Source organism: Falco cherrug, chromosome 3, assembly GCF_023634085.1.
Source record: "Falco cherrug isolate bFalChe1 chromosome 3, bFalChe1.pri, whole genome shotgun sequence".
NCBI lineage: Eukaryota > Metazoa > Chordata > Aves > Falconiformes > Falconidae > Falco > Falco cherrug.
The window spans coordinates 105,581,208-105,604,734 of NC_073699.1; the positions used below are offsets into that span (position 1 = coordinate 105,581,208).

General features: G+C 54.3%; 1 protein-coding gene across 2 annotated transcripts in view; it reads left to right on the top strand.

Moving 5' to 3' along the window:
* Positions 1 to 23,527, top strand: part of AGRN (agrin) — a 129,015-nt gene that overhangs the window by 25,959 nt on the left and 79,529 nt on the right. Inside the window, exon 3 of one of the 2 annotated variants that reach the window (XM_027803262.2) lies at positions 22,289 to 22,309. The exons of the other annotated variant lie outside the window; for it this stretch is intronic. Coding sequence (XP_027659063.2) covers positions 22,289 to 22,309 — 21 coding nt within the window. The remainder of the gene's footprint in view (positions 1 to 22,288; positions 22,310 to 23,527) is intronic. 2 annotated transcript variants of the gene reach the window in all.

Genomic DNA, 23,527 nt, shown 5'->3' on the forward strand with positions numbered 1-23,527 from the left:
CCCGGACAGGCGCTGCAAGGCTGAGCCCCCTGGTATGTCTTGCGTGGCCAGACACAATACGAGGGGACACAGGGCTTCTTGGAGCAGGACTGCGTAACGCTGGTGTCTAGGCTGAGCGCAGCCTTCTCTTGACAGGTGAACTAGAGCAGTGAATAGCAGATGTGGGGTGGAGGGATCTGCATGCTTCCTGGGCAACCCTTGATGTTCATGGTGATGTGCTGCACCAGCTGGTCCCTCTCTTGTGTCTCTGTTGAACAGAGCCCTGGGCTCACCACGGCAGGGCTGGCAGTGGTTTGCACAAAGCTCCTCCATCAAGCCTTGCCACATGACAGCCTTTCTTTCAGCTTTGTAAAAACTTCCATTTCTGCCAGTTTTGCGTGTTTAAATTATTGCGTAGATGTGGTGGCAGAGGGCTCTGGTTGCGGCTTAAATAGTAGAGGTGGCATTGCCAGACTGCAAATGAGGCTTGTGGCTCATTGTTCCTTTATTCCCTCCCTGCTCCCTGAAGCTGGGCTTTGCAGCAGCAAAGCCCCATGTGCTGGGCTCATCGGTGTCACTGTTGAGCTTTGGGGCTCCCCTCAGGGGAGGGGATGGTGAGAGGAAGTGGGGAGGGGGTGGTCATGGGCCTGCTGGAGCTGGGAAGAAAAGCAGCTTTGTGAGGCTGTCCTGCCCCGTCAACCTGTAAAATGCCTGGCTGCAGCGTGGTGTTCATGCAAGCACCTTCCTCTCTTCACTGTGCTGCCTGTGAGGGTGCCATGGTCTGGGCTGCTGGAAGATGGAGCCAGACTTGTTAAGCTTCTTGATGCTTTGGCTTACAAAGATCATGAAAGGTGGGGAAATGGCTACAGAAATATGATGGAAGCTTGCTTTCTGGGATGGCCTGCCTCAATTAAGGGTAGCAACTTGCACAGGGCATCTTACCTGTACACCCTGATGCAGAGAACAGCCTGCTCCCTCTTCTGCTTAGAAGCTGCTTATGTACTTGAAAGCAGTGGATCACCTCAGGCCTCCGATGCTGTTCCTCTGGATTGAGCAGCCGTGGCTCTGTTGGTCTGTGCTAGTCATTGGTTCTGGTTTCCAGTAGAGATCCGCATTAGCAGTGGATTGCCATGGGTTTTCAGACTGTTTCCCCACCTGCTCGCTTGTGTCTGCCTGTCGTGCTGACCATGTGAACGATGAACTGAATAGTGTCCAGCTGCAGGTACCTGGGGAAGGCTCTTGCTCTCTGGGCAGGCTGAGGTAAGGCTGTGGGGAAGCTGCCTTGCCCAGAACTGGTACCTGCTGAGCATGTGCGCAGGGAGCAGTTTTGTCAGGATGGGTTCTCCCGGAGCCCTCATGCAGGTTTTGGGCAGTCTGTACCACCCAGCCTGTGCCCTGCTGGTGTGATGTCTGCAAAAGGCGGTGTGTGCTGGGAGTGGAAAACAGCCGCCCTTTGGTTATTCCATGGACCACAGGCAGTCTGCCTTCCATGGAAATGAAATTCTTTCCCACTTTATCTACCGGATATATCCTGTTGTGAAGTTTGTTTGGTGTTTTTATCTCCTGTAGTCCATCTTTGTTTTGGAGCCGCTCAGTGGAACATCAAAGGCTGGGTTTTCCCACCCACTTACTGGGGGAAGTACGCAGCTGGCTGAGCCTAGGGGCAGCGCTGCTTTGTGGTAGACCAAGAGCCTCCATCACGTGCTGAGGGATCTTGAGCAATAACCCAGGCCAGCCTTAGAAGGTACTGACAGAAAGTCCTGGGCAAGCCTTCAGACCTGGGGATGCGGGAGAGAAGTTTCTGCCTCCAGCAGTGGCCCTGCTAAATTAGGAAAAAGGATGTCTGAGCTTCGAGCTCATGTCAAAGGGATCTGATGCTTTCACAGGTTTGCAGAAGCTGTGCCCTTGGATTTCCCTGAGAAATTCTTGGCCCCCAGATCAAATCATACGTCCTGGTGGGGCAGAGGGGTGAGAGTTGCAGGTGCCTGGGCATCTCTCAGGATCTGAGGCCACTTTTACCTGCTTGCCTGAGGAATGATAGGAGCAGATTCCTCACACCTAGGGCCGGGGGGCTGGCACTGCCAAGCCTGGCAAGGGCCACTTGCCAGCATGGGGAGAAGCTGGAGCTGGCCTCGGCAGCTGTGCAACACTGGGCTGGAGAGCCTGTGTGTGGCAGTCCTGCTTCTAAGGTGCCAACTGGAATATGAGGGATGGTTGGTGAGACCTGAGAGTGTCTTACAGATCCAGGTTGGTCTGTCAGCCAGTCTCACCCTAAGCTGCAGGCGGCAGCTTTCCCATCGCTGGAGAGGAGACTGGATTCTAGGCTGAGCTGCTTGGAGCCGAGAGGCTCTGGGGTGGTGAATTGTGGCTGGCAGTGCAGGCAGGCTTGGATCCCTGCCTCTCCCACCTCACCTGCAGGGAGACATTCTTCTTGCATCTGCTCATCAAGCCCTGTGCTGGCTATGGTTCATCTGCCACCTTCTTGGTCTTTTTCCCAGGCAGAATTGAGATGTGCTCCCAATGGCAGCCCAGGCTCAGGTGATGCAGCTGCACTTGTGATGTCCTGCCTCAGTTTGCTTCCCTGCTGCAAGCTGGCTGCCCATGCCGGGCTGCTGCTGTGGGTAGGGATCAGTGGGGCTGCACCCCACTCCCAGGGGCTGTCAGCTGCAGTCCTCTGTCTGAGCTGGGGAGCAAACCACAAGGCTTTCTAGCTAGCTAATGCTGATACTGCTATTGTTATAGGCCTGCAACTCCAGTTAAAAACCAAACACCCTGCTACTAATGGCTTCCTCAGAAGCCTAGAAGGGTGCTCTGTCGGAGCCAGCTGTCTGATGTGGTGCAGGGTAAACATATACTTCCAATCTTGCACAGTGTGGTTTTTCTTTTCAGATGAACTTGATTTTTCTCTCCCCAAGTGTGCTGAATTCTCATCCCCTGGGAAAGGAGCCATCTTGCTTCTTCATCCTTCCCTGCAGGGTCCTACCACAAGTTCTGATCTTGCTGGGGCTTTGACAGCTCCCTGGTTTGCAGGGCGTTTCGCTCCCCGGCAGGGCAGTTCCAAGGCCAGCTCATGTTGCAGACTTTATTTGCTAACAAACCACAGGAGGGATTTCTGAGCTGCCTCCATGGGATGAAGGGCATAAGCGTATATCCTGAGCTAGCCTGTTACTTGCCTTTTGCTAGTCTCATTGTGAAGGGAGCTTGCCCTGGGCATGCTTGAAGAGGCAGTGCACTCCAGACAGGCACTGGTACCTGCTCTGCTTTCCCCAGGGTAACACCTTGTTTGCTCAGCAAAGCGGGGAGAGGAACAGCAGCTTGCTTGGTGCCTGGTTGTGCTGCGGTGCTTGCTGTAGGGAGCTGTGTCCGAGTGCTGGATGTGCAGATCTCAAGTGCTCTTTGGGGTAAAGTACTAGGAGTCTCTTTTCAGTGGGTTTTCGTAGCAGCATGGGCAAATTGGTATGGACAGAACACAACCCTTCCGTTTGCGGGGGAAAGCAAAGGTGACGGTAGATAGAAATAGCTTGGAAGTTTGTTAGCGGGTGAAACTTTGGTTGCCTGGGAGTATCTCTGCTTTGGATTCAAGCTGGGAGGGGGCATCTCTGCCAAATTCCTCCTAAATTCTGCCTTCGTCCCAAGCTTCCTACTGACACCAGCTGATCTACTTCATGCTCTTCTGGCTCATGAGAACCCTTGTCTGCTGATCTCAGAGCTGCTGGCTGGGACCCAGTTCCCAGGCACTGAAGCAGGAGGCAATCTAAAGAAACCCAGCCTGGAATTGTTTTTCTAGACTGGTAATTTCTCCCAGACAGCTCTCAGTTAGACTCTTAGCCAGCTGGACTTGCACTTTCTTTGCCCAAGGGAGTCTTTTCTAGACTCTGTGAAGGCCTTGTGGAAGTGCAGCCTGGCTCCCTTGAGGCTGCAAGTGATGCTTTCAGCAACATCCCGTCTTGCAGCTCTGCTTGTGACATCTGGATTTAAATGCCACAGAGCCAGAAGGGAGCTGGGCAGGACTGGTGGGAGAAGGTGGCTGGGACTTGAGGGTGCGTGGATGGTGGTGTGTAGCCTTCCAAAAGCTAGAAGCATCCTCTGCTCAGGGTACAGATCTGGGAGCAGCCTTGCTGGTGGGAGTACAGGGTGTGCAGTGTTGCCTTCTGCATTAAGTGTAGCTGCTCTGAACTCACCTTGACATCATGCTTACCCATGTGCTACTGTTGTGCAGAGTCTAGTGCAGGAACTACATACAGGTCATCCAGGTTTAGCCTGTCTTCCCCACACGCTCATTTCCCAGGGAGCTTTGCCTTTGTGCCTCAGGCTGGGCTTTTACAACCCCACCCGCAGGAGAGCGACCAGAAGAGTGGAGGAAACAAAAGGCAAGAGATGCCTCTGAAGGCAGGAGGCTGTGTTTATGCCCCTCTCCTACCCAGAGGGTTGGTGGCCGTGCCCAAGTTGGCAGAGGTCACCTTGGTGAGTGTGTGGCTCCCGCAGAGCCTGGCCCTGCTCTCTGGGAGCATCACCCTTGGCGGGGCTGGCTGGTGGGAGCGCTGGGCTCTCATGTGCCCAAGGGGAGCTGCCTGTTCCCTGTCTGCCAGCGTCTGTGTCTGCAGTGTTAGGCTGTCTCTGCAGAAAAAGAAGTGTGTGATAAGTGCTTTCTTCTTCCCCAGAGGGAGGATGTTGAATATCACACCCCCTCCACCCAGCCAAAGCGTGGGAACCCTTTGGTGAAGTGCTGCCCCTGGAAATCGGTCCCTGCGCGGGTTGGTGTCTTTCTGCCGGAGGATGAAGGGAAGTGGCAGTGTGGGCTGGAGCCCCTGCCCCGTGAACCTAGCCAGTGAGCCTCCAGCCTCTAGGGACCTTCTGGCCACGGCAGCTGTCACGATAAGAGAAAATACTGCTCTGGGACTTCTGTTTCCCTAGCAGAGTCCAGTGGCGGGCTGGCTCCTTCGCACATATTCTGTGCCTTTTGCTCCACTTTCCAGCAGAGGCTTTTCCTCCTGCACCGCAGAGGTCTGCACTCTGACACTGTGCATGCAGATTTGCAAGGACTAGGCTGCAGAGGACGGGCGCTTTGCGCGCTGCTGCGGGTTAGTCTGTTTGGCGGGCTCCTGGCTGTGGGGCGAGGCGGTGGCTCCTGTTGTGGGGAAGGGGAGTGCACCAAGGTGTTAACGGTGCTGGGGCTTTTGTGCAGGAGACCCCACTTGCCTCTCACAGCTCCAGGTGCAGGGGGAGGTTTGGGAGCTCCCTGCAGGAAGCACGCACTGCGGGAGGGGGAAGAATGCTGCAGCGGCTGTGGAGGGGCACCTGGGCTGTGCGCAGTGTTGGTGGGACCCACAGAGTTTCTGCCTGAATGGAAGGGGTGCACGGCTTGCCCTTGCTGCAGGGGGGCACCCTGCAGAGGGGCTTCAGACACATTCTGGCATGATCAGAGCTTTGCGCAGGAGCCGCTGTCTTGTCAGAGGGAGTTTCTCTTTCTCCCCCCGGCTGCCTGGCCCTGTGGCTTCTGCACCCCATTACATGGGGCGTAATGGGACCTAAGCAAGGTGGGACTACAGGGCTCTGCTCCCTGCTCTGCCAGACAGGCAGGTCTCTACGTGGCACATCGCTCGCAGAGTGGTTGTGGTTCAGACAAATGTATGGCCCAGAGTCCTTGGCAGAAGCAGCTTCACTGCACTCGGCCTGCATGCAGCTCAGGATGGCGCGTGCCTGCCTCTCCACGTGTCACGGTGCCTATAGCACGGGACGTGGGATGGCGTTACATCTGAGCGTATGGACGTGTACCCTTCTGACTCCAGCCTGTATGATCAGCAGCCCTGCAGCAGTTGGTGAGGATGGGAATCTGCGCTGCCCGTGTCTTGTAAGCATTACCGTCGCTGCCACGCTCCTCCTGAGCGACAGCCGGTCCTCCACCAGCATGGTGACGCAGCTGTGAGGATAGAGTTGAAAGGAGCTGGCGCTTGCTTGAAGCCTGCCTCGGATTAAAGGCTTTCCCTTCACAGTAGATCTTGCATGTCTTACATCTTAATGTGTTATGTTCTGTGCCCTGGAGCAGGGCTGGAAACCGGCCAGTGTAACGCTGACCTGTTAGAGGAGTCACGCTGTGAACGATGTGGGAGATCTGGGTGTTATGCGGGGTGCTGCTCCCAGCTGGGGTGGGAACCAGTTGGCCACGCTATGTGGGAGTCTTGGTCAGTCACAACTCAGGCTGTGGAAGCTGCATGGTGAGGCTGTGGGGTCTGCGTGGCACTTAATACCCATAGGGTACAGATAATTGGCTCTGCCGGTTCATTTCGACCGCATCTTAACTTGCGTGTGTGTTTTGCGGGTTTGATGGTTGTTTCAAACTAATCCTGGTGGTAGCTCTGCATCTGCAGCTAATGGCAGTTTAACACCAGTTAACAGCCTTGTAGTTCAGACAGATGGTCTGACTACGCTATGGGGGTGTCAAAATACAGGAATAATTGTTTACAGGCAGAAAACTGCCTACGTGGCGATCAACACCCAAAATTTGTTGGAATTTGTTTAGAAGGAGCCCATGGCATCGATCAATAAAGGATGTGTACAGCGAGATGCCTCCCGCAGAGAAGGGGCTGTCAGAGCAGCTTAAGGATGGGAGATTTGTGGGGCTGGAGAGGGGAGAGCTGTCACCTGTGTCACAGGCAGGCAGTGGGACGTAGCCAGGCTGGTGGGCATTGTCCTCTGGCTGCCACGTACCGTTCTCCTGGGAAACAAGTGCTTTGAGGGCAAGATGCTTTATGGTTGTAGCTTGCTCCTTCTGGCCTGCTGTGGACCACTGTCTCCAGGCACAGTGGAGTGTGGACCCCCCACTTCTGTGTACCGCGGGGATGGTTGCAGGCTAGGCTGCAGGTGAAGGGCAGAGAGGTGGCTGCAGGAGTGCAGTGTCTCCTGCCTTGCCTTGGCAGAGAGCAGCGGGGCACATTCCGCTGCCCTGACTTCAAAGGTTGTTGCTGCATATACAGAGCCCAGCAGCCTTGGCAACCCTTGCTGGCTGGAGCATTGGCAGCAGCTGTTTGCTGCTGTTCCCCAGCTCTGCTGGGCTCTTGCTGCCCTTTTGGCCTTGCTGCTTTGGGAGAGATGCGCACTCCCTTGCTACGGGAGCCAGGGTATGTGCTCTGGGTATGTGACTCCGCTTTCCTCTGGCCCGCTGATCCCAAACCCCTTCCAGGAGGCTTATGTTGGTGTCGTTTCTACCTGCTCTCTGGGTCTGTACAGTCCACCATGCTGATCTTAAGGGAATTTTAGAGCACCTCTAACCTGCATTTTGGTCTCGGCACCCTTTTGGAGGGGTATCTCCTCGTTCACCAAGGAGGGAAAGTGCAGGAGTGGCACTCTGTGTTAAAATGGAGTGAGATTGATGCAGTCCCAAGGGCATGCCCGCTGCTAGGACAGGACTCTGCTCCTGATCTAGAGCAGTTTTACGCCACACCACAGCCTGGAGGGACCAGCTGGGTGAATGGGTGGGCTGGCCCCTGGGGCTGAGCACCAGCCAGCTCCCTGGTGCAGCACAATGTTCAGGCTCCATGCTGGGGCGGTTGGAGCTGTAAGGAGAGAACAGCCAGGGCACCCTGGGGGTTGGCCCTTCAGTTAAACGTGGAGGGGCATCTCCTGGTGTCTTGATTCCTGGGCTGCTCACAGTCCCAGGTCTTGCCTTTCTCCAGAGGACAGTTAAGCCAGGTCTGCCCTGCTGCTGTGGCAAGGGCGAGCTGCCCATCTGCAGGCATCTTCTGAGCCAAGCAAAGTAGGGACATGCTGCGTTTTTATGGGAAGAGTGGACAAATAAGCGGTCAACTGAAAGAGATAGCAAGGGGACTTACCAGGGTTCGTAACTGCTTTATCAGGGCTGGGGCAGGATCAGCAAGTGCAGGCCCAAGTCCTCTTCCATGGTCACTTCGCACAGTTAATGCAAAAACTGCGTTTGTTCCTGTTGCTTTATGTGCCAGCACTGGGTGCGAGGGAGTGCTGTGTATGGACAGCAAGCCGCTCTCTTGAACCGGCAGCAAACCTTTCCAGTGCCTACCACTTACATCCTCAGGTCACCTCTGGTGAGCCCCTGTTGTCCCATGGCTTCTCCCCCTGTTTCAGCAGAGCAGTATCTCCAGGGGAGGGTGAGGGAGAGGGCTGGGTTGTCCCGAGTGCCGGTGGAGGTGTTGGGGCTTTTCTAGCCCTGGCTCTTGACCAGCTTTTTCTGAGCCATTCAGGTGACTTCAGCTGCAGAACCCTGTCCCTGCGCTGGGAGCGTCACTGCAGCCCAATCAGGAGATTAAAACCTGCCATAAGGAAATGAGGCTGGCGCAGTGTGGGCCAGCAGTAGTTTCTTGCTTTTGGCTGCTCCAGCTGACTGGGATTCATTGGCTCCTTCAGGTCTCCTGCACTTTGTCCACCTATCCCAGCCCTCAGAGGGGACTGCAGAATAAGTCTTAAGAGTTGTGTGTTCCCCCCTACGGAGCAGTTCAGGTGTATCCCTTGCAGCAGAGGAGGAAGGGGGTCTGACTGTGTTCTACAGAACAGACATGGTGGGGAGGTTGGGGAGGAAGAGGTGGTAGTGGAGTTGCCAGCCAGCAGCCTTTGGAGGTCCTGCTAGCCTTTGCCATATAAGCTAGGAGGCGTTTGGTGCATGTGGTGACACAAGACAGATGGACCTGGGACCTCCAGGGCAGGAGAGTCTGCTTGCTTGCTCACCTCCTGTTTCTTTCTCCCCTGCCCACCCCCTACCGCCCGCCCCCCCGGCCTCTCTGCTGATATCCCATGTAATACCCTGGCTGCCGCACTGCAGAGTGCATGCCTTTGGCACAGAGAGGTCTGAGGCTTTGTGGAAATCTAGCGTGAGGGGAGCTGTGGGAAGAGATCAGCTTGGTTGCTGCTTTCTTCCTCCCCATCCTTGCTGTGTGTGCATCCTTTGAATACCCCTCTGTCTTGGCAGGGCTCCTGATAGATGCCTCTTGGCTGTTTTTTTGGCAGCTGGACCCTTTTCCCTTGAGGTGTGTCACCCATTTCACACTGCGCTAGCTGATGTTACCCAGCTGTGCTGGCCCTTACCACCCTGCCTCTTCCCTGCCACCAAGTACACAATTTGTGTGGCTTTTAGTGGGCATCTCCTTTATCTGGTTGGCTCAAGCACTGCTTGGGCATCTCCCCTGCCTGGGGAAAGGCAAGCGCTCTTCTGCTTAATCTGTCTGCTTTCCCCCGTGTTGGGTTAACTTTTGTTGTAGCACACAGAAGAGGTGTGGGTATGCTGCTGCCCCCAGGACTCAGGGTGCCTGATCCTGCGGGGGTCAGGCCTGCTCCCTGAGCTGCTTGTCAGCAGTGTGGCAGGAGCCAGGGGCTTCACTGTCCTCTGCGCCACTGATAGGGCTTATCTGCCTTCTGCCGGAGTCCCTGCAGGGGTTGTGGTTTCTCCCTTGCCTTTATCCGGGCTGTTCTTCGTGGGCCTTTGACCCACACCATTTCCGTGGCTCGGAGTCGGTGCAGGTGAGGGGTGATGCTGAGCAGGTCCACTGAGCAGCTGGTGGCTCCTGGGGGTGAGCAAGAGTGGGGTGGGGAAGCTGCCGTGCAGGGGGTGAGGGGGCAGAGCCGGAGCTGGCTGAGCACAGTGGCTGCTCCCTCGCCCCAGCTCGGGGCTGCCCTGCCCAGCGAGCAGCGGAGCAGAGCAGCTCTGCTTTGCCAGTCCGTGGGCAGAGTTTACTCTGGTCTGACCAACTGTTTTTTGCTCTCATTTTTTTGCATGTGCTGTCCTCTCCCATGTGGATTCTGGATTATTCATTACTAGGTAAGAACAGCATTTATCTCCTTTCTTGGACTGTAAGTGGGGCAGGGGAGGCTGGGACGCATTCGGTCCTGACACACAAGGACGCCTTGTGTGATGGGAACTTACGGCTTCAAGGGAGCAGAGTGTGTGCGTGGGAGGCTGATTACTTGGGTCAGCCAGTTCCTGGGCAGTCGCTAGCCCAGGCAGCAGTGAGCGTGCACGGCTGCCTGAAGAGCTTCTCTGCGGGAAGGGAGCTCTCCTGTGCGGGTGGCAGGGGTGAGCAGAGCACAAGGGGAAAGGGGACAGAAAAAGCTTGTCCTACTTGCCCACTGCCACAAAAGAAACCACCTCTGCCCCTTTCTCCTTGTTGTTAGAGGAGTGGGAATAAAACTTTCACTTTGCAGAAGTGGGATGGGCTGTGCCTCTGTATCAACTGCTCGATTAAGTGTCAGTGGCTGGGCAGGAATCATGAAGGTGGAGATAAGGATATCTGGAATGCTTTAAACTGGGGGCTTTTCTTCTGCATCTCTGTACGAGCAGTCAGAGTTGGTGGTGATGCTTTCCAAACCAGGAAGGGTGACAGGGCTGGCTTCTTTTGACACTCCCACATTCACACTGGGACCCACACCAGATGTCCTTGTAGATGGATTGAACCTTTCTTCTCTGTTCAGTTTAAAATCTTCTTTTTAAAAAACAATAACAAAAAAATCTTGACCTTCTCTGCTTCCTGCTAGGACCATTAAAGCTCCGTGATCAGAGAAAAGACCCCAGCTTGTCTTCCTGGCCCTCCTGCAGGCAGATATGATGCAGAGCCTTTAGAGTTCTGCAGGAGAACATGTTAGGGGCAGGCAAGAGGAAATGCTGAGAGTTGCAACACTGAAGCAGAAGCGACCTAGTGCGGTTGGATGCTGTCAGGCTTTTGCTTTGGACCACCGACAACGTGTTGGCTTAGAGAAGTAGGGGGGAGGCAGTTTTTAATGAGGGTTATTTTGGTTTTTTCCTTGTTTTACCCCTAAGGCTTTGGAATGGGCAGCTACAAGCCCTTCACTGAACCACACTGCCAGCTTTGCTGGCCTCTATTACTGGCTGAAAACTTGTTTGCTTGGAGTGACTGGCTGCTACCTCTAATCCTGCTTCACCTGGCTGTGGGCTTTTGTGCCATGCTGTCTCCCAGCCTGTTTTCTTTTGTGCTAATGATGCCTTATAATAGCCCTGTTTGCTCTTTGCAGCTAGAAACTGTTCTGCATCCTGGCATCTGTCTCTTGATTTTGCTGTACCCTTTAGTACATAACGTACCTGGAAAGGACTTTAAATCTCTCGTGCTTTACCACTTGTGGTCCAGAAAAATCTCATGGTAGTGGGAGATATCCTGCTGGTGCTCTCCTCCCAGCTGCTTGTGTGCTGGACCTGGCCTGTCTTGATGGGTCAGGAAGGAAATGTCCTGGGAACCAGAGCACTGCATCCTTGCCTTGTGTTCTGTCTTTTCCCTGGTCTCCTGAGCATGAACTCATGCTGTAGTCCTTGGTCTTGGCACTAACTGCTGGGCATGATGGCTGTAGCTTGATCCTTGTTACATCCTTTTGGAAGAGGGTATGCATGAGCCCTGCTGTGAGAAGGGAGCCCTGAGAGTGAAGGCAGCCTCTGCCCTGGCTCCCCTTGCAGCTGGAAGGGCAGTGGTTTTCCCTCCAATCATAGAATCATTTAGGTTGAAAAAGACTTTTTGAGATCTTCAGGTCCAGGTTAACCCAGCACTGCCAAGTCCATCACTAAACCACATCTACACATTTGTTAAACACCTCCAGGGATGGTGATTCCACCACCTCCCTGGGCAGCCTGTTCCGATGCTTGGAAGGTTTACTTAGGAATGAGCGTGTGGAGAAGTGAGCACTCGGTGCTAGTATTGCTGCTGGGAGCCTTTTGGAGCATATATCTTCTGAAGTGCCAGCTTCTCCATTTACCAAGAAGAGAAAAGGGTCAGCTTGTGCTTGAAAGTGTGAGGTTAATGGTCAGTGCAAGTACCACATTCTCGCTCCGTGATAATTTCCCTTCTGGAAACAAAACCCGTATGAGTTTGACTTCGGTAAAGATCAGTAGGATTTATAGAGGCTGTTCAAAATCTTCAGGGTCAGTTGGTCAAGTGGGGTAAATTGGGAAAGCTTCGCTGAAGGTTATAACACTTAATTGGTAACAGTGCCGCCAGTCTGGTGCTGTGATTTAATAGGAAACCCGACCCTCTCGGTGCAGCCCCGGCTGCCGAGGGTGCCGCAGAGCAGCACTCACAGGGAAGCCTGGTGGGGTTTGATAGCCTCGGCACCGTTTTAAGAGCACTAACACCAGCTCGAGCCTTCAATTTTTTATTTTTCTTTCTCCTGGTCTCTGCTGTTTTCCTTGTGTGCATTAAGTTATATGATGGCCCAACCGAGGGCTGCCATTCCTGCATTGCAGCTGCTCCAGGGAAACACATTTTGGCCTTTTAAAGACAACTTGGAGCCTTGCAATTTAAAAATACATATTTCTAAAAACATTGCCATTTGTCTTGGGTTTCCTGGGCTAGGGCTGCTCTCTTCATGGGAAACCTAATTGGATGTGGCAGTTCGCTGTTAGGAAGGAGCTGGGCAGCTGCCTGCTGAGGCTAGCAGTGGGAGCAGGACAAGCTCTCCACTGCTGCTCCAGGAATGGGATGCTTGCTGGGTGTGGGACCCCTTTGCAGTGCCCTGCGAATCCCCCTCTCTCCCAGGGCTGTGCCAGGCTATGTTCCCCTGCTGCTCCGGGGACCGCCTTTGCTCGGGTGCTCCTGCAGTGCTGCAGTCACATTTTCCCCCCTCCACCAGAACCACTGCTTCCCACAGGGCAGCATGCTGAGAAGGACCATGGCCACCAGCACTGGGCATCCTGGAAGGGACCATGATGGTAGTGCTGCCCTTGCACAAGTGTCTGCTTACTGCCCTTTGCTAGAGGCTGGCTTACGCTAGAGGGTTTCTTCGGATCCCTGCTGCTGAGAGATGCAAGACTTCATTCATCTATGAAGGGCCGTGCCCACCAGTGAATATGTGATGCTGGGAAGGGAAGACGGCACCTAGCTAGTGCAAGGAAGGGGTGAAGGGGGCTGCCTCGCTGGCTCAGTGCAGGAGCCCGTTCTCGTGCTGTGCTCCTGCTGTGGCAGGAGGAGTGGTGGGGAAATGGTGCAGCTTAAATGGGTTGAAGGAGGTAGGGTAAATGCAGGATTTGTGCTGGAATCGGGTGGGAGTGGGATTAGTAAACTGATGATGGGGAGCAGTGACGTATGTTATTTCAGGGTCTCCATTAAACAATTAAGAGGGAATTTTCTTTAGCCGGAGAGAATGAAGTTAAATGCTGTGAATGGAGGCAGCTGCTTGTGTTGTCTGCCCTACATGGGACTCGGCAATGACAATTCTCCAAAGGGAAGGAGAATAAATTTTAATGAAATCTTGAAAGACTTTAAATTTTCATGTTAACGTCAATTATTCAGGACAGTCAAAAAGCAATTTTAAAGCTTCATAAAAAGAAAGAAGAAGAAGAGGCCAGTTTGATTTTTTTTTTCCTCCATTTTTTTAAAACATTTTATTTTAGATTAATTGATTTGCATTTTGTTCCACAGCATTGAAACACGGACATTTTAAAGACACTGGTGTTGGTTATTGCATCTGACAGCAGTGCTGGGAGGAAGGATATCAAGAAATGACTTATGTACTGCCGGGGGCATGGTAGAGGTGGCAAAAGGCTGTGTTGTCAAGGACAGGGGCAGTATCCATACTGGGTAGCTAATGGGGTTGCAGGCTGGCTGCTGCACTTGCTGCTCAGCCCAGAAAATTCCCTGCGTGGGAAGGCCCTGTGTGCTTTTAGCCTCACCAGTTTGGTGTGATGCCTCTGTCGGCAGCAGGCAGGACGGCTGGTCTTGAGGCTGGACCCGTGTCCCTGGCTGGAGGCAGGGGATGCAGCCCTGGCCTGAGGAAGGCATTCCTGCTTTCTGACCTGGACAGGCAGCCAGCCGTAGCTTGTACTGAGTGTGGTGCCTGCCCGTGGTGTGGTCTCTGCTGACCCTGGGCTCTTCCACAAAGGGCAGCAGCCAAGGTGGGTGTCACCTCTTGTGCTGAGCTTCCCACCCTGCTGCACTTGAAGTGGCTGTGATGGCGAAGAGGACAAGCGTGTGATTTCATCGCCTCCTGGCCAGCTACACACAGGGTGCAAAAGCAGTGGAGCAGTGTTCAGGCTTTGGGGTGGGTCTGGTCTGCCGCTGCCCAGGCTTGACTGCCACTAGGACATCCGTGGCCCCTGCAGCATGGGACCCTCTGCCTCGCCAGGGACTTCTAGAGGGAGCAAAGGGCACCTCCTGTCATCTTGCCTGCAGCACAGGCGTCCAGTGCCATGCTGCGGAGGAGGAGACAGATCCCCTGGGACTGCGCGCTCAGGCTTGGCAGCAGCGAGCATGAAGAAACGACTGGCAAAACACAAGGCTGCCTGCCTGTGCCCGCTCCCTGCTGCGGGGTGGGGGGAGCTCCGCTGCAGCCAAGATCACTGTTGTTCATGCTCAGATGGACCCTGCTGACATGCAGCGTGGTCTTGGTGGGGATGGTGCCCATGTTCTACCATGGACCTGCCTCCTGCTTCGAGTGGCCCCAGTATTCGGAGCGTCCTCGGTTCCCACTGATTTCAGCAGCCTGATGTGCTGCAGCTTCAGCTCAGCTCTTGTCGGGGGGATGCTGTGCATCTGCTTGTGCCCGGGAGCCTTGCTTGCTGCCGGTTGTACAGCTTGCTTGAGCAAGGCGCTCTCTTTTATTGCGGTTCTGTGGTCTTTCTCACTCCCCTCTCGCTAAGCCCAGGGCATCTGTCTGCGTTTCTGTTTCGGATCCCCAGCAGGCTGATGGCTTTGCCTCCCTTTGAGGGTGCCCCACTGGTGCAGAGGGGCTCCATAGCACAAACACGTCTTTTATTCCCTGCTGCTGAGAGCTGCCAGGCCTGGCTCTCTTCCCAGAAAGCAGCGCTAGTTTAGAACATAAGCAGCTATTGTCTTAGCCCTGGAGACTGCGATCTGAGCTCTGCTGGTGTTGGGGAGGGGGAGTGAAGAGGGGATACAGCATGCTAAAGGGACTTGAGAAAGGAGCCCAAGGAATACAGGAGATTTGCAGGCTCTTAATTATGCTCATCTCACCAAAAATAATGCGGGTGCCTGCTCCTCCTTTGACATTCGAATCGCTCTTCCACCCTGTCCCTGGGGGCTGCTGTTACAGTTAATGTCTAGCAAAGACTGGGTCCTTTGTCTTGCGCAGGCTGGAGAAGGAAATGGGGGGAAGAGTGATCCTACAGCGAGGGTCTCCTCCTGGGAGCATGCCCCAGCTGGGACTGGGGTCCCTGGCACTACCCCAGTTGTAGGGGCTGGCACTTGGGACAGCGAGGTGGCTTGGGGCATGGACTCACCCAGCTCTAGCAAGGCGACAAAGTGCCGCACTGCTGGTGAGCGTAGTGTGGTGGGTGGCAGGTGACACCCTCTCCTGTTCCGCTTCCTATCCTAGTAGCTCCTGCCCCTCCCTGAGGGATGCCTGTGGGGGGATTCCGGTGCTGCTTCCCAGGGTTTTCTGTCTGGGGATAAGATGCCAGGGTCCCTGCAGCAGGGGCTGGCGCCAGCTCAGCAACCCCAGGAGGGGACGAGAGCGGCTGTGGAGGACAGCCGTGCGGTACGGCCCAGCCGGGAGTGCTGGCTGCTTAACCACCGCGTCCCTCTGCATTTCTGAGGTGTGATCGAAGCTGGTGTGGTGTGCGGGAAGGCAGGACCATGAAGACAGTCTGCTATGAATCTGAGATTCTGCCTGCATTTGTATTTGAAGAAGTTTAAATTCAGCGCAAGAATAAAGGGATGATGTAGGTGGTAAGTTGTCATCTATTGTGGGGAACTTGTGCAGCAGGGAGAAAACAATGGTTCTCGGTGCCACAGGGACTCAGAGGAGCCAAGGGCTGAGCTGAGGGGGTCTCTGGTCTCGTCCCGTCCCCGAGGCGGCTCGTGGCTCTCCTGCCTTGCTTTGGGTCTCCCTTTTCTGGGGAACAGAAACAGCTCTGCACTTCTGTGCACAGGCCTGATTGACCTGTTCTTATTTTGTGTCTTTGGCTTTGATTTGTTCAGGGTTCAGCCCTGTAATCCAAGGAAAATAGCTCTGCAGGTAAAATTACACATGGGGATAGTTGGGTAAGGGAAGCCCTGAGTCCCTGCCAGATCCTCTAATCAGCCTTGAGTTACAGGGAAGGAGACAAGTTCTTGGAGTGTCTTGTGCTTGTTTTCCCCCTTATGAAGGCAGGGAGGGTGCAAGAGAGCTAATCACAAGGCTATTTCATGAATCATTTGGCCGTGATGAGCCACGCTCAAGAAAGAGGGTTTGAGATGCTGAGTTTTTTTAGCTTAATCTGCTGGAGTGGTGATCCTCTGCCGCTCGGCAGGCTGATGCCTGCAGCCAGCCCAGTCTTGAGTAAACTTTTCCCTGGCTTCAATAAAAATGTTAGTGTAGTAGAGACTCTGCCCTGTGGGTTTTTTTCCTTCCCGCCCCCACCAGTGCATCCTGGTACCCAACCCACGGCAGCTTCTTAAAAGTGTGTTTGGTGGTGGCACAGAGGGGAAACCTCAAATCCTTGCAAAGCAATTACTGCTAATGAGACACTTCCTACACATCTGGTTCCAATTCTGGCTGTGTTTTGAGGACTGTTCTTCGGAGCTTGGTAATGGAGGAAGGTGGGAAAATCCCTGCTGCCTCTTCTGCCTTCTGCAGCACCCTCCTCCCAAGGTGGCAGTTGGACTGCTCGTTAACTCCCATCTCGCTTGCCAAACCTAAACAATTAACACACAAAAACTGCACCTCTCTGGGGAGGCTGAATTTCAGTAGCAGCAATTATTAGATGCTGATCGCATGCCAATTGATTGATATGTTTTTGAGAGCGAGTGTAATGTGTTTAATTAGTGTGTAATTGACAAGAGCAGGGATGCTTGGATGCCCCAGACTTAAGAAAATTTTAGAATCAAGTGCTGACTGCAAAGAAAATGGAGAAATTTTCTTTTTTAGTGTGCGATTGCTTGGGTTTCGTTGCTTTGTGTGCAGATTGAATGTTTAAAGGGATTGAAATTCTCTCTGGCTGTTCTTTCTCCAGCCCCTTGTCTCGGTCACCGGGTGTGGGAGGCATGGCAGAGGTGCCCGCTGCTGCAGGGCTGAGCTGCCGCCCGCCCGGCTGCCCGCTGCGGCTGGAGGCAGGTGCCAGAGTGCCCCCAGCTTTTGGTGGGACCTTGGCATCCAGGTCCCAAGCTCTTCCAGAGATCCCGCTTTGGCTTTAGGTGAATTCAGTAAGCCCAGACCGTAGGGCTTCATCTGCAGTTTCTGACATTCAGATCAGGTCTTTGTTTGAATGCAGATTTGCGTGGGTCCTGGGCCCCTCCGGCTGCTGGTTTTGGCAGCAAGTGCCTTGTTATCTCACTACAGAGCGTGGCCTTGGAGCAGGATGCAGAGAAACAGTAGGGAGGGTCATGGAGAGAGGGATTTCAGGAAGTCTGTGTTGCTTTTGTGCACTGAGCAGCGGGAAGGTGGCGTGGGAACCCTTGGCTTGTTTCCTTGGGAATGAGACAGTCCAACCTGGATCTCACTGGCAGGCTTATCGGGGACGTTAGTGTGAGAGCAAAGAAAACACCAGTGTTGGATTCCTGGGATCCGTCAGGGATCCCTCCTGGCCTCTCGGAGCCTGCCCTTCTGGCTCTGCAGGCAGTCCAGGGAGGCTGTGGAATGTCCTCTGGAGACAATCAAAACCTACCTGGATGTGACTCTCTGCAGCCTGGTGTAGGAGAGCCTGCTTTAGCAGAGGGTTGGATGAGATGATCTCCAGAGGTCCCTTCCAACCCTGACCGTGCTGTGATTCTGTAAATATCCAGTACCTGTGCCCATCCCAGTGGGCAGGCAGGAAGATTTGCAGAGGAGACCTCCCACCCTCCTGCGAACCCCGGGGCTGAGCCTGTGTTTAGTTAGCAGTGTCTTTCTGCAAGGCCAGCTCCCAGGGCTGCCTCTTCAGGTTGGGACCTCCAGGCAGGGCTTGCCCAAAGGACAGCTTGCCTCGGTGAGTTCTCCTGACCCAAGCGGCAGGGAAACGGTTTTGGGGTGTGCGTTGGTCTGGGTGGCTGGAGAGATAGTTCTGGCCTTGTGACAGCTGTGTTGGGTGACTTGTCCGAGTCGTGTTTTCTCAGAAGTATGGCTTTTTACGACAGAGTGGCTCGGCCCCTGGCAGCAGTAAGCCAACAGGCACGTCCTGGGTGCTCTGGAGGGGTAGGTCCCCTTTGCTGCAGCCAGGGCTGCGCTGGCCTGCGCCCCCCGGGCATGGCACGAACACCTGCTGCTCTGCGCTGCTTCTCCGCAAAGCTCGGCCGTGCTCCCCGATCCCAGCGCGGTTCTGTCCAGGGAGGCTTTTCTGCAGTCAAGTGCCTGACCTTGGAACAGAGCCTCCCACTCTCCTTTCTTTTTTTATTTTTTTTTATTTAATGTATAGTAAAATAAACTTATTTTCCCCTTCTTGATGTTAGCAGCTGCTTGACTGAGCCACAGCATGCTGAAGGGAAAATCAAAGCCCAGTGAAATATGCTGGAGTTGAAAGGCAGGTCAGGCTCTGGGGTTAACTCATCTCAATTGCACTTTTGTTCTAAAAATGAGAGGGAGAGCGTGTGCACGCTGATGGACTGGCGCGATCTCCCAAGCCTGAGGAAGAGGGGCCCGGAGCCGCGGGGTGGAAGCGCTGCAGGTCAGCATGTGTGGGAAGGGGCTGGGGTGGCTGGGACTCGGTCCAGAGGTGCCGGCGCTGGTGCAGGGCTGTGTGGGTGGGAGGCTGCTGCTGAGCGGAGCGGCCCGGGCTGCCTCCGTGAGTCACAGGCGGCTTCTGGCTCCACGGGGTCAAGTGTTCAGTCTTGCTGTGGCCACGCCAGCCTGAGAGAGTGTGTTTCGAGTCCCTTAACCCTTCTGGGATTCTGTTTCCCACCGGTAGACTAGAGCTAGCATCACTCACAGGGAAAACCAACACTCTTTTTCCACCCAGCCCTCATCCCATGTGCTCCTCCCTGTTCTGCAGCCCTGGCAGCCAGGTGGGATTTGGGCCTGGAGCAGCACTGGTGTCGTCTCTTCTAGTGCTACAAAGCTGCAATTGCCATTTCCTGAGGGCTGCGGCACTGCAGTTGGCAGCTCCGTGTGGGGTTTGGCCAGGCATCTTCATCTTCTCTTTGTCACCTTCTGGTTTTCCCTGACTCTGAAAAGCAGCTGCTGTTACAAACCCGGTGAACATCAGGTTTTGGTATCTGCATATGAAAGCTTCAGTTGGTATTGAACAGGCAGGCAGTGACACTCCATTATCCCGCACAGAGCCCCAGCTGGACCCCCACACCCCAGCTGAACCTACCTGCAGGGGTACCTTAAAGAAAAGGTGCTGCTTTGGGAATGCCGTGCTTTGGCATGTGGAAAGTGAGCTATTCTGACTTCTGTGTGTGCTGCATACCTCTGCCACAGTTTCTCACTCTGTGGCCTTGGGCATGTTACTTGTCCCATGCATGTTAGATGATGCTTGAATTCCTTGCCAGGATGCGGTGGTGTGACATGGTGCCCTGCCAGGGGGTTTCCTGGGATGCCAGGGCTGCAGTGCTTGTGCCAGCAGCTGAGGGACCTGCCTGCTGCAGGGCTGTTGGGTGAGAAGTGCTGTGTGCACGGTAAATGACGTGCGACAGCTGCTGGCATTTTGCCACCGTGCCTGAGGTGAACAGGCTGAGCTGGGTGAGCTGCCTTTACACCCACGCCGCAAGGGCAGGGAACCTCAGGCTGCCCTGTCTTAATGGGAGTGTCCCCCCAAATCCACAACACCTAAAACTGCCTGCATTCTGTTCCCCGCAGTGACTGCCTGTCTCCCACTCAGGCATTTGCATCCTTTCCCTTGGCGAGGGGCAGAGGTACAGTCAAATCCCCTGAAAACCCCGGTGGGCTTTTGTAGGAAAGCTTTGTAGAAAGCCCAGCCAAGCGTGCTTGTCCCCAGGGCTTCTGTATCTGAATGCCTCAACAAAAGCCCCTGACACCTTCCTGTACCCTGGCAAAATCAAGTCTGTTCTGCTGTCCCAAATGCATTGCTGCTGTTCTTGTGCTGCCTTTTCACCTTGACAAGAGGGCTCTGCAGAGGGGCTGCCTTGGCCAGAAAGGGCTCTGCCGCTTCCCCTGGGGTAGCGGAGTAAGAGGAGGGGGGGCCCATTCCCTCCAGCAATCCCTGCTGTCCAGGGTCCCAGAAGAGCCACCTCTGCTGTCAGCTCACAGAAGGATGTGACTGTGGGGCGGCACAATCCACATCACTTCAATTCAGAGGCATTGGAGAGAAGAAAAGAAGGGAGCACCGCATTCCTGCAGCCAGACACTGATATTTCATCTGCACCAGGGCTGGCCATGGAGTCTTGGCTTTCATTTCTTTCTTCCTCTTTTTACAAATAAAAATCCCCAAGTAGCTGTGCTGTTCTGGGATATATTTAAGCTGGTTTTCTCCTTTTCCTTTCTTCTCTGCATCTCCCAACAGGTTATAGCTGAGAGGGCTCCTGGTTGCCAATGGAGAAGGCTGCACGTCACTTCCTTGGCATGGGGCCGTCTCCAGCCCTCAATGCTCACTTTGTTTTTCCCCTAATAGTCTCAGTGAGCTGTCAGGACTCTTCACAGTGTCACATTACCCATGTCCCACAGTCCATTGTGGGAGCTGCTGCTAACGTGGCATGCAGAGCACGTGGGAGGCCTCAGCCCGGGTGCTGGGGCAGTGGGTGAGGCTCTCTGTTCCAGCTGCTTCCTTGTCTTCCTCCTGCTCAGTTTCCTCTGCTGTGTGGCCCAGCACGCTCCCTTTCCCTGAGAAGTCGCCCACTTCCATCCCCTGCATCCCACCCATCTGGCCGTGCTTCCCCTGGGGCTCCACACCTGTCCTCTTCCAGCAGCCTCTGAGCCTCCGGCCTGAGAAGGGCACACAAGCAGCACCACTTGCTGCAAACTCCACCCTGCTCTTAAATATCTGGTAGCTGTTGTGTGGGCCTGGGAGGGGGCAGAGTGGGCTGGGTGGAGTAGAAAAGAGGGGTTAAGGGTTGCATTTCACACTAGGAGATACCCATGTCCTGGTGGGACAAGGACCTGGATGTGAGGACAGCTCCTAGTGCCGTAGGTGCCTAGAATGAATGTTGCAACGGTTACAGGACTTCAGTACTGCCGTAGATCACTTGGCAGACAAATAAGCCATGCTCAATAACAACTATTGAAACGCTCAGCTGTTTGACTGTTAACCTTTTCTTTCATCATGTGAGTTGGGAACCTCCTTTCATCTTGTGCTCTGGTTCCCTAGACTTCAAAAGTAATTCTGGCCCAGGTGATGCATTTGGATAGGAGGTATCAAGCTGTGATGGTAAAGGATGTGCCCCTTTGAGTTGGATGGGAAACATCGGATCCCTGGGAGCCTGCATTGGGAACTTGGCATGGCTGTGGATAGCTCAGCTCCGGAACGTTTCCAAATTGTGCACTTTGTTTCAGAAAATCATGTATTGGCAAGGCAACCCGTGAAGTTTAACAGTTAATGCATGTTGGCTCCCGAGCCTTTGGCTGCACTTGTTGGTTTCTCCAGGACCTCCTTTAGCCATCCTTGTAAGGCAGGAGTGCAGCCTTCTCTGTGGATCAGATCAACCGTGCTATCTAATCCAGCGTGCTTGTGCTGTGTGGCTGATAGTCAGCGGTTAGTGCTGAGGTGTTCCTGATGGGTTTTTTTATTGTCATTTGCATGTATTTAGTGTTACAGTTCTGGGGCTCTCTGTTTCTCCCTTCTTTTGCTGTGCGTGATTTTAGGCTGTTGCAGTGTGCAATATCATCAGTAACATCAGGATCCTGCTGTTTTCTGGCTCTCTGCAGATCTGGGAGCCCATTGTCCCACGAACACGGATTTAAATCAATGGGTTTAGAAGTCGGAGATGGAAATAAACTCAGAGGGGACAAGCGATGCTCCTGAAATGAGGGTTTCTACTGGAAGAATCGGGGTTTTACTGGGGAAACAGCGTGTTCCTGTGTTGCAAACAAAGGTGGCAGTGCCGGTCATACTGCCCCCTCAGCACCCAGCCCCGGGCTGTGTGTGGGTCTCTGGAGGCACAGTTGGGGTGGCTGGGCCACCTCTCGGGGCCTGCCACATGTGGCAAAAATGCCCACATCTGCTACCTGTGAGCTGTTGTTTTTCTCCTGCTTCCTCTGTATGCGATGTAGGAACGCTGGGCCAGGGATAGGGAATTCCTCCCCAGGATACAGGTGCCAGCCACCTGGCCACCATGGGGTGTTTTGGGAGCTAGTGCCTGTCTGATGCTGCCTCGAAAGGGATGGAAGAGACAGCTGGAAGCTGCCCCAGGTGGTATCAATAGCAGAGCGCTGGAGGAGGGGGGTTGGGGGAGGGTAGGAAAGCTTGGGTTAGCTGCCTTGTTTTCTTGTTTCTAACTGTTTTGTTCTCTCCTTTTTCTCCCTGCCCCTCCCCTGCTTTCTAAAGAACATAGGAAGCTTCTTGCTGGTAAGTGGTGGTGTGTCATGCAAAAAATTACCATTTTTTCCATCCACCATCAGACTCGCTGACTAGTCCATGTCATTCTTCCATCCACCCAGGATGTGCTGGAGCAATAGAAACCTTCTGGAGGTGGGTACAGGCACACCCATCCACGTGGCCTTCTGGCTGCAGAGTGTGCGCTCACCTCAAAGGAAGCTATTGCTTTTAGATCACAGTTTGAAGAACTGCTTTCCCCTCTGCCTCCATGTTGCTCAGCCTGACATTGTTGCCTGGACTCAATTGGATTGCCACTGTCCTTGCACAAAGCAAGAGACAGCTGCTGCAGCACCAAGCCTCTGGAGTGCTGTGGGTGCGAAACTGTGATCTAAGGACACTTTTCACCTAGTGCTTGCCTCATTTCCAACTCCATCCTCAGCCTCTCACCTTCAGCTTCCTGGGGAGGGTGGGGGGAGAGCGCTGCCCCAGCTCACACTGGAGGTAAAAGGGATGGGCTTGCCTGTTGACCTGGCCTGGGGGTTTTGTGGCATCTGCTGCACCTGCTGCAATTAATGAAGAAGGGCAGAGCATTGCTGCCAGCAGGGTGAGAGCAGGGGCTATGTGCGCCCCCCATTCTGGCTCAGCTGTGAAGCTGCAGGTGTGGGCAAACGTGCCACAGACAATTCTTCTGGGTGTCTTTCTAGCAAAAGCAAGTGAAGTGTGGGTATGGGTCAAAGCCCATAAGGTGTTCTGTCCCTCCTGTCCCTGCTCCTCTGGTTCCCTCGCCTCACCTGCCCTGCACCGTGTCAGCAGCAGCCCCAGCTGTCATCCACAGGGACAGTCGTTTTAAACAGTGAATCCCAGTCATTAAAACAAACCATGTGTGTGCCCTGGCTGATGAGAGCAGCCCTTAGCGGGTGAGGGAAGGGCATGCAGTGTACATGGCTGCAGGCTGGCTGGGTGCCCACTTCCCTGTGATCCCTGGTGCTGGGAATCCTGGCATCCCGGGAGCCTCATGGCCAGCTCTTTTGTTTGGTGGCTGTGGATACAGAGCGTATGTAAGAAAGGTGTTTGGCATGTGGTTGGGACTGGCAGTTCATCTCATACCCTCTCCCTGTATGCACGAACCTCTGTGCACATCAGTTGGTTGCACGGGTGGCTCAGGCTGGAGGACAGCCTCCCAGTGCTGCTGCTGCCCCTCTCCAGCGTGCCCGAGCAGCTGCCCTGCTGTGGCGCGAGGTCCCAGGT